At 38.0% G+C, this 13,526-nt stretch overlaps 3 protein-coding genes and 1 pseudogene across 3 annotated transcripts in view; 2 read left to right on the top strand and 2 right to left on the bottom strand.

Moving 5' to 3' along the window:
- The window catches only part of LOC141774498 (GTPase IMAP family member 7-like), a 31,645-nt gene extending 30,212 nt beyond the window's left edge, over nt 1–1,433 (top strand). Inside the window, exon 4 of the transcript XR_012595361.1 lies at nt 1,081–1,433. The gene's annotated coding sequence lies outside the window, so the exon portion shown is untranslated. The remainder of the gene's footprint in view (nt 1–1,080) is intronic.
- Nucleotides 1–13,526, top strand: part of LOC141773598 (GTPase IMAP family member 8-like) — a 32,268-nt pseudogene that overhangs the window by 14,233 nt on the left and 4,509 nt on the right.
- On the bottom strand, nt 2,410–5,497 carry LOC141774500 (GTPase IMAP family member 9-like). The gene is made up of 3 exons (XM_074647210.1): nt 5,397–5,497; nt 4,587–4,728; nt 2,410–3,435 (listed from the first exon to the last, which is right to left on the bottom strand). The coding sequence occupies exons 2-3, from the start codon at nt 4,597–4,599 to the stop codon at nt 2,630–2,632; spliced, it is 819 nt and encodes a 272-aa protein (XP_074503311.1). The 5' UTR covers nt 4,600–4,728; nt 5,397–5,497; the 3' UTR covers nt 2,410–2,629.
- On the bottom strand, nt 10,187–13,352 carry LOC141774499 (GTPase IMAP family member 9-like). The gene is made up of 3 exons (XM_074647209.1): nt 13,284–13,352; nt 12,472–12,613; nt 10,187–11,320 (listed from the first exon to the last, which is right to left on the bottom strand). Exons 2-3 carry the CDS (start codon nt 12,482–12,484, stop codon nt 10,515–10,517), a joined length of 819 nt encoding a protein of 272 aa, XP_074503310.1. The 5' UTR covers nt 12,485–12,613; nt 13,284–13,352; the 3' UTR covers nt 10,187–10,514.

Raw genomic sequence — 13,526 nt, 5'->3', positions numbered from 1 at the left:
AGGGTTCACCTGTATCCCCACACACACACGCGCGCGCGCGCACGCGCGCACACGCGCATGCTCACGTGCACGCGCATTTCACATGCACGCGCAAAGCCACCAGTCCTATACTACTGAGGTTGGAGGACAAAAGGTTGCTGTGATCGACACTCCAGGACTGTTTGACACCAGTTTAAAGAATGAAGACGTGTGGAGGAGGATCATGATGTGCATCGGTATGTCCTCTCCTGGTCCTCATGCCTTCCTGGTGATTGTTCAGCTGGGCAGGTTCACAGAGGAGGAGAGACAAACCGTGAAAATGATTCAGGAGACTTTTGGTGAAGACGCAGATAACTACACGATGGTGTTGTTCACTTATGGAGACAAGCTGAAGAAATGAACCATTGAAGAGTTCATTTCAAAGAGCAAAGACCTGCCAGACATCATTGAGAAGAGTTACGGCCGTTATCACGTCTTCAACAACCTAATGCTTCCAGGCTGTGTAATCAGCTGAGCAGCTGAAGCTATCTGGTTTAACAGCAAGATACAAAATCTCTAATAATTGCTGAGCGTAATAAGAAAATAATGTTCAATCCTTTATGATTTATTTCATGTACTGTAGTGTTAAGACTGCTTTAGATAATCCACAGGTTACAGGCTTTTAATAATTACAATAAATAAACAAATATGACAGGAAATAAACATAATGAATGCATGAAATATATATATATAAACATACGCTTAATCCACTACACTGGTTGTTTATAAATAATAAAACGGACAACGAATTATAAAAAATACACACAATTAGTAAAAAATGCCAAAAAAGTAAAAGAAAAAAATGTCAGTATATAAATAATATTTATGACTGAAAAGAAAAGTCATTATAAATGATTATAAAACAATATGCACAGTTTAATGAAATGCAAAATCAAATCAAACAACCAAAAGCTTGGATTATAAAAAATTATGCACAATTTAAAAAATATGCAGAGATTAATAACAAGTAGGCTCGTAAATGAACATTACATAAAAAAACATATACATGATTAATACAATTTACACATGTATTAATAAACCATGTGCTCAGTTAATGAAAAGTATGCATGATTAATAAAAAAATATTCATGAATTCATAAACTGTATGCTCGGATTAATAAAACATGTGTTTTTGGAGTACACTCAGATTATGCAAAATACACACAAATAATCTAAATTTATCAATAAAACATACACTTGTATTTATAAACGGTTTAATTAACCTTTCACTTGGATTATGACAAATATATTATATATATAAAAATGATGCTCTTAATAATAATAATAAACTGGTATAGGGGATATTTTAAAGCATGACGTCAGGATTATTTGTATTTATGTATTCAATGTGTGTACATGTATCTGTATAAAAGTGTGTCTAAGTGTATTAAAGTGAAGCAGCATTAAATTGATATACCAGCTGAATTAATCTGTTGTGTGATGCTGTTGTTTGTCTGCTGTTACCATAGTGACGGAGGGTTGTGGTGGAGAGCAGTTGAAGAAACATCCTGATGCTGTAAACGGTTTTAATAATCAATAAAATAACTTCAACTAAAGGTTTATTTCATGTCCACTGGGGAGAATCTCACCCATCATGCTCCAACATCACATTCACTGGTATTATAATGTTTAACAGGGATAAAAATGTGGAAACGTTGTGGAACAAACAAAGCAGGAACACAGATAATTACACAACTGTCCATGAATGTATTGCCCCAGTGCATGCTGGGAGGGCTCCCAACAAACCTACCTCATGTAACCCATAGACTTATATACATAGGCGCCACATTGGACGCTTCAGCCCGCTGTGGCGAAACGCCAACGTGGGCACCATATTGGACAGGGCGAAGACTTGCCTATGACCCTTTACAAGTGAAAAGGGAGCTGCCGTTCTGGATAAAAAGCACTATAACATCTACATTTCTCAACTGATTTCAACAAGTCGTTATTATATTAAAGGGTTTATGATCTACGAGGAGTAGACAAAATAAAGTTTTGTCTCCAGTTACTTAGAATCTGGATAGTTGAGCTATAATCGCTGCTATAGGCTTACATGAACTGAATTACTGACGTGAAAATAATTAATTTATCAGAAGGAATTGTTAAAACTCACGTTTGTCAAGTATGGCTTTGGTTTATTTTCCTTCTTTAAGGTTAATACTTGTAGAGAGGTCCATGTATAATATAATATAATGTTGGGGACGCAGATAGGAGCTGGTCTAGTTATTAGAAAATATTAAAGATAATGATCAATATTAATAAAATTAATATAAATAAATTATCAATATATGTTAATAATAACAGTTCACCAAATCACATTGGTACATACGCTCAAAAGACATCAAAATGGCTATCAAAAGTAAATAATAATGATCAAATAATTATTATTTCATTCACAGAAGTAAGACAAAGAATAATAGTAGTAACAAAAATAAGTAGGAGTGGGGGGGTGCCACAGTGTCAAACCCCTGGTATTATCTAAAGTAGCCTTAACACCACTACAAGAAATGAAATAAACAATAAAGGAATCAACTTTATTCTCTCATTACGTTCAGCAAAGATTTGAGATTTCTATGTAAACCGTTGCTCTTGCTGTTAAAGCTTCAGCTGCTCAAAGGATTACACATCTGCGTTTGGGTCGTACAGTGTTTTGTCTCTCAGCCTGAGCTCTTGCTTCAGCATCATCTCTGAGTTTCTTAGCTTCTTGTTCCATCCTCAGCCTCTCGCCTTCATATTTGGCTTTCATTTCCTCCAGCTCTTTGTTCCTCTTAGCCTCCGACTCTTTCAGGATTCGTTCTTTCTCCTTCTTTATTTCTTCCTCTGCTTTCTGGTACATCTCTGTGGTGTAGAACGACCCGCCGTTGTCCTCGATCATCTTGTCTATCTTCTCTAGAAGCTGACTGACTTGAGACAAGTTTTCCGCCTCGTTGTTGAAGACATGATAACGGCCGTGACACTTCCCAGTGATGTCTTGCAGGTCTTTGCTCTTGGAAATGAACGCTTCGATGGTTTGTTTCTTCAGCTTGTCTCCATAAGTGAACAACACCATCGTGTATTTATCGGCGTCTTCACCAAAAGTCTCCTGAATCATTTTCACGGTTTGTCTCTCCTCCTCTGTGAACCGGCCCAGCTGAACAATCACCAGGAAGGCATGAGGACCAGGAGAGGACATACCGATGCAGCTACCGATCTCCTCCCACACGGTTTCATTGGTTAAACTGGTGTCAAACAGCCCGGGAGTGTCGATGACAGCAACCTTTCGCCCTGCAACCTCTCCTCTTTCTTTCTTGCATTTAGATGTCACAGATATTGCAGAAAGTTCAGACTCAAAAGCTTCTCGACCCAAGATGGTGTTTGCTGCTGAACTCTTCCCCGACCCGGTCTTCCCAATCAGGACAACCCTCCACTCATTAGAACCTGTCAGACAGAAATACACAGAACTTTACATGAGACAGTGTAAGGACTGATGTGATCTGAAAACAGAAATCCAGACATTACAAATGGTCTCTGAAGGTCATCCAGGATTCAGAGAACTAAAGTTCTGTATGTCTTTCTCATTTGCAGTTATATTTTAGAAGAGATCAAGAGTGTGACTCTGAGACTGGCAATAATTCTTGGTCGCGATGAGGGAATGTAATTAAGGTCACTGGCAGGCACGGGCGACTGAGGATCGGGCAGGATGTCGGCAGGCATGGACGATTTAGGATTGGGCAGGATAACGGCAGGCACAGGCGACTGAGGATCGGACAGAATGTCGGTGGGCAGGATGTTGCAGGATGTTGGCGACGTGAATTACGGATATCCACATCTGAATTGTGGATATATTTAATGAGAAAATACACATGACTGGCAAAAGTAGTTTGAATTGTACAAGTCCAAATGTAATTACAGATATCTAAAATTAGAGTTTTGTTTAGTCAAAATAGAATTAGAGATATCTTGAATTAGAGTTTTGACTAGGCAAAACGACGTTGCAGATATCTCTAATGAATATCCTGTCTAGCTATTAAATGTTAAAATGGCTTGCCATAGAAACGGACTTGAGAGCAAGATAAAAGAGCATTATAAAAACAGAATTCAAAGCGGTAAACATCCACAGCATACAGCCAGTTATTCTTCCTGCATCTGTCAGTCTAAACTGTGTTTAGTCTGGATCATGACTGTAACTGCGTCATATTTGTTTAATATTATCACACGATCTGATCACCGAGCTCTGATTGGTCAGTAGGCGGAGCTTTTATACGAGTTGATCTATTATCTGGAACATAACCTGCTCTGGAGCAGGTCAGGTGTTCAGCATCAGTTACCATGGTGATCTACCCCGGTAAGAAGTGATCCACCGTTGTAGGACTGAAAACTGAACCCTGAAGTTACCTCGCTGACCCTAAGTGCTGCTTCCTAGTACAGGCCTCGCTCGGAAAACAGATCTTAATCTCAGTGAGGCTGCCTGATTGAATAAAGATTAAATTAAACATAGAAATGTTTTTGTTTTCAGATGAAGGTGAAATAAAACAGATCAACATGCTTTAGCTCCGTTGAGGAGACATGTCAGAAGAGAAGTGTATTACCTGTTGATACCATGTCTCTCAGTTGGAACTGATTCAGAGTCAGAATGAGGGCTGGATGGCAGCGCTTTTATCCGGCTAATCAGTTGATTGTTGGCTGACGGATGGATGATGATGAATAATGTCACAACCAGAAGTCCTGACGCTGGAAAGACGGGAACCAAAGCACAAAAGCAAGATCTTCTTATTTTGTGACCAGGTTCCTCCAGACGTCGTATGTACAGGTTTGAATTTAACAACATGCAGATGGAACGTGCACATAAACAGAATATAAAGGCAGTAATAATAAGGATAAATCTGTCTCTTTACTGTATCTACATACTCACATATTTGTCTATATTTCATTATTTATTAGACTCGTCCTGAAATAATACGTATCATAAAATAAATAAAAAAGCCTTTAGCAGGAGAAATAAATAAAAACTTCAAATATACTTGGAATATAATCAAATATATATTTATCTAAATAGAGTATCTATTTAATGAATTATTAGTCATCCTGAAACATATATATCATAAAATAAATTAAAAATCCTTCAAATTATACTCAGAATATATTAAAGCATATCGAATCAAGTTTGAGTAGTTTTATAAGAATTAACATTTATTTCATTGCCTACTCATTAATTGGATTTAGGCAGTGTGAAATCTTTTTTTCTGGTCTTACAGCAGCAATATAAAAAGATTCAAGGTGACTGATAATCATATATAATATTATTGTTCATTAACTTCCTCACAGCAGACTAATAGATTAATAGACTGATGGTTTCAGTTGTACTTCAGACATTAAATAGTTATTAATATCTGTCCTACCTTCTCAGACTGGAGCTCTCGATGGGACCAGATCCGGACGATGAGGTTTACTGACTGTTGTTAAAACTTCACGTCTCTTATCTCCATGTGGGCGTTGACTCTGCACAATTGGAGTTTTCAATCATGAGATATGGTAATATTATATGTCTACATACTGCATAACTTTATGATCTTGAGGACTTTTGACCTGACCTGTACAACAGCAGTCATCGTCACACTGACTGCAGTTAAATATTTATTTTTGTGCACTAACCAAACAATCTGCCGAACGAGTTCATTCAATCCATGTGTACGTTTTATTTATCTGTTTATGTTGTTTTTTATTAATCCTCTATTCTTTATTATCCAAGTTTATCAATCCGAGCGAATGTTTCATTAATTTGTGCGTATTTTGTATTATGTTTATTTCCTGTTATGTGCGTAGTTGTTTTTCTTGTCAGGAAAGATCTTCCCAGAATAAAAGCCTGAAACTCCAAACTGTCACATCTGGACTCGTCGTCGTACATAAAGATCTGTATGATGGACTCGTCTGTTTCTCCTGTGAGGCGGCGACGCTCTGACCACAGATCAGTTTGTTGTTGCAGGACCGGCCGGTTCACTTCTTCTTCTCACACATGTGATGTCACTTCCTGTACCTGCTCAGAAATAACGCTGAGTCATGAATCTACAAACCTCACAGGAAGCCTCTGTTTCCCAGCATGCACTGCAGCTCAGCAGCACAGCTGTCTCATCAGAAACCTGTCAGACTGAAGCAGTCTCAACATGAAGATCATCATCTTCATCTTCATCACGAGTGACGGCGTGTCGCAGGTCATTGATCTAAACCTCTAATTATAACATCCTGCACAGTGACGGCAGTTCTGTTGCTGCTGAACATTAAATATACGGGTGTTTCTACAACCCTGCTCACTTTTCACTCTCCATCATTAAAAGAAATCAACCTCTGTGAGTTTGAACCTTCAGAGTCTGTAATACATATAAACCTGAACACAACATGACATCTAGTGGTTCAGACTTTAATCTGTAACATGTTTATTTTTTATGATTTAGTGGCCATTTGTAGCAAAAATCAACCTTAACTCAAAGGGCCACTGATGCATCATGGGTATTGGGGTTTACGCTGGCAAAAGAGTCCCTTGTCCACGCAGAATGTTTGTGTTTCTGATGATTTAATTATCCAAAAAAGCAGAAAACGAAGCATATAGAAAACATGGATGTCACTGCCGCTCTTGTTCTGGTAAAAAAAAAACATAAGCCCACCCAGGTGCATGCTGGTCCTATCTTCCTACTTACCTATATAACCGCCGGTACACCCACCATTTACCCAGTAAACAAATAATCAACATAAATAAATGTTACGTCCGAAAAGGAGTAGGAAGAAGTATACGTTTAATGGTTCAGCCCCTTCTCCATGACTCAAACAATTAGCTCAATATGTATCATATAAACGTTTGTGACTGGTAGCCTATATTCCTTTTCTTGTTTCAACATCAATGTACAACATACATTCACATTGGGTATTAACGGGCATTATTCTGACTAAAATACACATCCTGCTATTACACTAAACCTGGTCCATTAAATGAGCTCCATACAGCCCTGCAGCTGCAGACTGGAGGCCAGCAGGTTATTTCTTTCTTTTGCTTTCTCTATCTATTTATCTGAACTTATTTCCTAGTGCAGCTGCAACAAACCCAATTTCCCGTAAAGGTTTATATTATCTTATCTTACAGTCACCGCTAAGTGACTGTAAGATAATATAATATATGCCTTTATGGGAAACGCTGGTCTCCAACCATCGTTTAAAAACGTAACCAATTAAAAACCTCCCAGTGCACAAAAATAAATGTTTAACTGCAGTCTGTGTGACAATGGAGACAATTTATACAGGTCAAAAGTCCTCAAGATAACAACATTCACACATCTCATGATCAAAAACTCACATTGTGCAGAGCCAACGCCCGCGTGGAGATAAGAAATGTAAAGATGTAACAGCAGTCAGGAAGAAGAGATTCATTCATTTTCAAAGGAAACATCATCATCATCATCATCATCATCATCAGGATCTGTTGGGCTTCCCATCGAGTGCTGCAGTCTGTGAAGGTAAGACAGAGTTTACTCAAGTTTAACTGTCTGAAGTAGAAGTGAAAGCATCAGTCTATTAATCTATTAGTCTGTTGTGAGAAAATGAATCAATAACAGTACTAATAATCGATCAGAGCAGAAGTAAGTCAGCAAAACAAAGTAGAGGGAAGAAAGTGATGTCATCGTCCCCTCGCAGTTATTATCCAATCATTTCACTAGAGATTAGATGGTTCATAATTAGATTAATAAACTAGACAATTAAATCAACTATGACAATAGTAACTAGACAGTGAAATAGTGATGAAATATACTAATGAGAATTTAAATCATCCATCCATTATCTTCCACTTATCCGGGGCTGGGTCGCGGGGGCAGCAGGCTTAGTGGGGTATTCCAGACGTTCCTCTTCCCAGCAACGTTTCCAGCTCTTCCTGGGGGACCCTGAGGCGTTCCCAGGCCAGACCAGATATATAATCTCTCCAAAGTGTTCTGGGTCTACCCCGAGGCCAGGCACGGATTATCCACCGGGCCGATTGGGCCGGTGCTGCTGGACTGTGGACTGCGCCTTCCGGGTGGGGAGTGAGTCACTGCGCCAAGTGAGGGAGTTCAAGTATCTCGGGGTCTTGTTCACCAGTGAGGGTATAATGGTGCGGCGTCAGCAGTTATGCGGGCGCTGTACCGGACCGTTGTGGTGAAGAGGGAGCTGAGCCGGAAAGCGAAGCTCTCCATTTACCGTTCCATCTACGTTCCAACCCTCACCTACGGTCATGAGCTTTGGGTAGACCCCAAAAGAATGAGATCATGGATACAAACGGTTGAAATGAGCTTCCTCCGTAGGGTGGCTGGGCTCAGCCTTAGAGATAGGGTGAGGAGCTCAGACATTCAGAGGGTGTTCGGAGTAGAGACGCTGCTCCTCTGCGTCGAAAGGGACCAGCTGAGGTGGTTCAACATCTGATCCGGATCCTCCTGGACGCCTCCCTTTGGACATTGTTTAGACTTTTTTTTCCAACATTTTGCAAATATTTGTTTCAGACATTTTTCAGATTTTTTTTTTTTTTTTTTTTTTTTTTTTACCTTTTTCAGACATTGTTAAGCCCTTTTTTCCCAACATTTTTCAAACTTTTTTTTTAGGCATTGTTTTCAGACGTTTTTCAGACTTTTTTTTTTTATTTATTTTTTATGTTTTTCAGATATTGTTTGGACTTTTTTCCAACTTTTTTCCAACTTTTTTTTCCAACATTTTTCAAAAATGTTTTCAGACATTTTTCAGAATTTTTTTATTTTTTACTTTTTTCAGACATTGTTTAGACTTTTTTTTCCAACATTTTTCCAACTTTTTTTTCAGACTTTTCTTTTACGGACATTTTTGAAAAATGTTGGGCAAAAAAGTCTGAAAAAAAAAGTTTGAAAAATGTTGGGAAAAAAAAGTATGAAAAAATGTCCATTAAAAAAAACGTCTGAAAAATGTCTGGAAAAAAAAAAAAGTTTGAAAAATGTCTGAAAAAAAAAAAAAAAGTTTGAAAAATGTAGGGAGAAAAAGTCTAAACAATGTCTGAAAAGGTAAAAAAAAAAAAAAAGTCTGAAAAATGTCTGAAAATATGTCTGAAAAAAAGAGTTTGCCTCGGGGTCACCCAGGACTATAGCACTTTACTAAAAACAATGTTTACAAAGTGCTTCATAGGATACAATAATGAAGTAAACAGATGCAACTAAACACACCAACCATATGGAGGACAGAGCCTGCCAAAATCAAAAATAAATACATGACTAAATAAATAAATATGTCATCAAATGTAGCAAAAATAATATTAAAAATATATGTAGCCATTAATTGATAAAATGTGACATAAATTATTATTTCTGTTTTCATTTTATTTATTTGTATTAATTCCCTTATTTATTTACTCGTTTGTTTAATGTTCCCTTTAATTTATTTATTTTTATTAATTTAAAAATAGATTTCTTAATTTTTTGCATTCATTTTTTATTTATTCATTTATTTTGTATTTATTTTATATTTATTTTTCATAATGAGGCAGAAATGCATAAAGAAATGTATAAAGAAAAGAATACAGAAATAAAGTTTGGGGAACTAAATAAGGGGTGAAATGCGAAGGGAGAATCCTGCAGAAATAAATAAATTAAAAATAAATGTCAAAATTAAAAATAAATGCAAAAATAAATAAACATGCCAAAATGACTTTAACGATTCGATCCAGGCAGGAGTCAATGCGGCGTCTATGTATATATGTATGATGTAACCACCATAGCTTAGCAGCCCAATAGTATCCCTGGAGGTTCGGCATCATAAGGTAAGTACAACAGGGTTAAGTGAAGCCTTGAGCGCCGACTGTTCCAAATACAATCGTGCTTGTTCATTCTGTTACAAAGTGAGTCGGAGGAGCACGTTGAACACTCTGGAAGAGGTAAAGAAATTTAGGATGGATGTTCATAATAATTGTAGAGCTGTCCATCTGTTAACAGATTATATGATATATTATACTGCATGAGGTGTGTGAGAGTTTGTAAGCGGATGTTTTGATATAGTTTTGCTGTTGTAAAATACAGCCCCCATTCACTTCAATACATTTTTGACTTTTGTCCGTTTTTGGATTCTCCGTTCACCGTGGAGGCCTGAGAGAGAAACAAAGTTTTCATAAAGATTCAAGATAACACAGGGTGAGTAATTAATATACAGATGGTCATTTTGAGGTGTGAAGTATTCCTTTAATTGGGTCAAAACAACAGGGCGACATTATACTTCCTGTTTACATCTCTCATTGGGAACTGTAGTTCCAAAACTTAAAGCGTTATTAAACAGAAGTAAGACAAAGAATATTAGTAGTAACAAAAATAAGTAGGAGTGGGGGGGTGTCACAGAGTCAAACCCCTGGTATTATCTAAAGTAGCCTTAACACCACTACAAGAAATGAAATAAACAATAAAGGAATCAACTTTATTCTCTCATTACGCTCAGCAAAGATTTGAGATTTCTATGTAAACCGTTGCTCTTGCTGTTAAAGCTTCAGCTGCTCAAAGGATTACACATCTGCGTTTGGGTCGTACAGTGTTTTGTCTCTCAGCCTGAGCTCTTGCTTCAGCATCATCTCTGAGTTTCTTAGCTTCTTGTTCCATCCTCAGCCTCTCGCCTTCATATTTGGCTTTCATTTCCTCCAGCTCTTTGTTCCTCTTAGCCTCCGACTCTTTCAGGATTCGTTCTTTCTCCTTCTTTATTTCTTCCTCTGCTTTCTGGTACATCTCTGTGGTGTAGAACGACCCGCCGTTGTCCTCGATCATCTTGTCTATCTTCTCTAGAAGCTGACTGACTTGAGACAAGTTTTCCGCCTCGTTGTTGAAGACATGATAACGGCCGTGACACTTCCCAGTGATGTCTTGCAGGTCTTTGCTCTTGGAAATGAACGCTTCGATGGTTTGTTTCTTCAGCTTGTCTCCATAAGTGAACAACACCATCGTGTATTTATCGGCGTCTTCACCAAAAGTCTCCTGAATCATTTTCACGGTTTGTCTCTCCTCCTCTGTGAACCGGCCCAGCTGAACAATCACCAGGAAGGCATGAGGACCAGGAGAGGACATACCGATGCAGCTACCGATCTCCTCCCACACGGTTTCATTGGTTAGACTGGTGTCAAACAGCCCGGGAGTGTCGATGACAGCAACCTTTCGCCCTGCAACCTCTCCTCTTTCTTTCTTGCATTTAGATGTCACAGATATTGCAGAAAGTTCAGACTCAAAAGCTTCTCGACCCAAGATGGTGTTTGCTGCTGAACTCTTCCCCGACCCGGTCTTCCCAATCAGGACAACCCTCCACTCATTAGAACCTGTCAGACAGAAATACACAGAACTTTACATGAGACAGTGTAAGGACTGATGTGATCTGAAAACAGAAATCCAGACATTACAAATGGTCTCTGAAGGTCATCCAGGATTCAGAGAACTAAAGTTCTGTATGTCTTTCTCATTTGCAGTTATATTTTAGAAGAGATCAAGAGTGTGACTCTGAGACTGGCAATAATTCTTGGTCGCGATGAGGGAATGTAATTAAGGTCACTGGCAGGCACGGGCGAATGAGGATCGGGCAGGATGTCGGCAGGCATGGACGATTTAGGATTGGGCAGGATAACGGCAGGCACAGGCGACTGAGGATCGGACAGAATGTCGGTGGGCAGGATGTTGCAGGATGTTGGCGACGTGAATTACGGATATCCACATCTGAATTGTGGATATATTTAATGAGAAAATACACATGACTGGCAAAAGTAGTTTGAATTGTACAAGTCCAAATGTAATTACGGATATCTAAAATTAGAGTTTTGTTTAGTCAAAATAGAATTAGAGATATCTTGAATTAGAGTTTTGACTAGGCAAAACGACGTTGCAGATATCTCTAATGAATATCCTGTCTAGTAATTAAATGTTAAAATGGCTTGCCATAGAAACGGACTTGAGAGCAAGATAAAAGAGCATTATAAAAACAGAATTCAAAGCGGTAAACATCCACAGCATACAGCCAGTTGTTCTTCCTGCATCTGTCAGTCTAAACTGTGTTTAGTCTGGATTATGACTGTAACTGCGTCATATTTGTTTAATATTATCACACGATCTGATCACCGAGCTCTGATTGGTCAGTAGGCGGAGCTTTTATACGAGTTGATCTATTATCTGGAACATAACCTGCTCTGGAGCAGGTCAGGTGTTCAGCATCAGTTACCATGGTGATCTACCCCGGTAAGAAGTGATCCACCGTTGTAGGACTGAAAACTGAACCCTGAAGTTACCTCGCTGACCCTAAGTGCTGCTTCCTAGTACAGGCCTCGCTCGGAAAACAGATCTTAATCTCGGTGATGCTGCCTGATTGAATAAAGATTAAATCAATCATAAAATATTTTTTGTTTTCAGATGAAGGTGAAATAAAACAGATCAACATGCTTTAGCTCTGTTGAGGAGTAATGTCAGAAGAGAAGTGTATTACCTGTTGATACCATGTCTCTCAGTTGGAACTGATTCAGAGTCAGAATGAGGGCTGGATGGCAGCGCTTTTATCCGGCTAATCAGTTGGTTGTTGGCTGACGGATGGATGATGATGAATAATGTCACAACCAGAAGTCCTGACGCTGGAAAGACGGGAACCAAAGCACAAAAGCAAGATCTTCTTATTTTGTGACCAGGTTCCTCCAGACGTCGTATGTACAGGTTTGAATTTAACAACATGCAGATGGAACGTGCACATAAACAGAATATAAAGGCAGTAATAATAAGGATAAATCTGTCTCTTTACTGTATCTACATACTCACATATTTGTCTATATTTCATTATTTATTAGACTAGTCCTGAAATAATACGTATCATAAAATAAATTAAAAAGCCTTTAGCAGGAGAAATAAATAAAAACTTCAAATATACTTGGAATATAATCAAATATATATTTATCTAAATAGAGTATCTATTTAATGAATTATTAGTCATCCTGAAACATATATATCATAAAATAAATAAAAAATCCTTCAAATTATACTCAGAATATATTAAAGCATATCGAATCAAGTTTGAGTAGTTTTATAAGAATTAACATTTATTTCATTGCCTACTCATTAATTGGATTTAGGCAATGTGAAATCTTTTTTTCTGGTCTTACAGCAGCAATATAAAAAGATTCAAGGTGACAATGATAATCATATATAATATTATTGTTCATTAACTTCCTCACAGCAGACTAATAGATTAATAGACTGATGGTTTCAGTTGTACTTCAGACATTAAATAGTTATTAATATCTGTCCTACCTTCTCAGACTGGAGCTCTCGATGGGACCAGATCCGGACGATGAGGTTTACTGACTGTTGTTAAAACTTTATTATCCAAGTTTATCAATCCGAGCGAATGTTTCATTAATTTGTGCGTATTTTGTATTATGTTTATTTCCTGTTATGTGCGTAGTTGTTTTTCTTGTCAGGAAAGATCTTCCCAGAATAAAAGCCTGAAACTCCAAACTGTCACATCTGGACTCGTCGTCGTACATAAAGATC

Source organism: Sebastes fasciatus, chromosome 9, assembly GCF_043250625.1.
Source record: "Sebastes fasciatus isolate fSebFas1 chromosome 9, fSebFas1.pri, whole genome shotgun sequence".
In the NCBI taxonomy this organism is placed as follows: Eukaryota; Metazoa; Chordata; class Actinopteri; order Perciformes; family Sebastidae; genus Sebastes; species Sebastes fasciatus.
The sequence above is the reverse complement of the archived record's forward strand: the minus strand, read 5'-3'. Positions and strand labels throughout refer to the sequence as shown.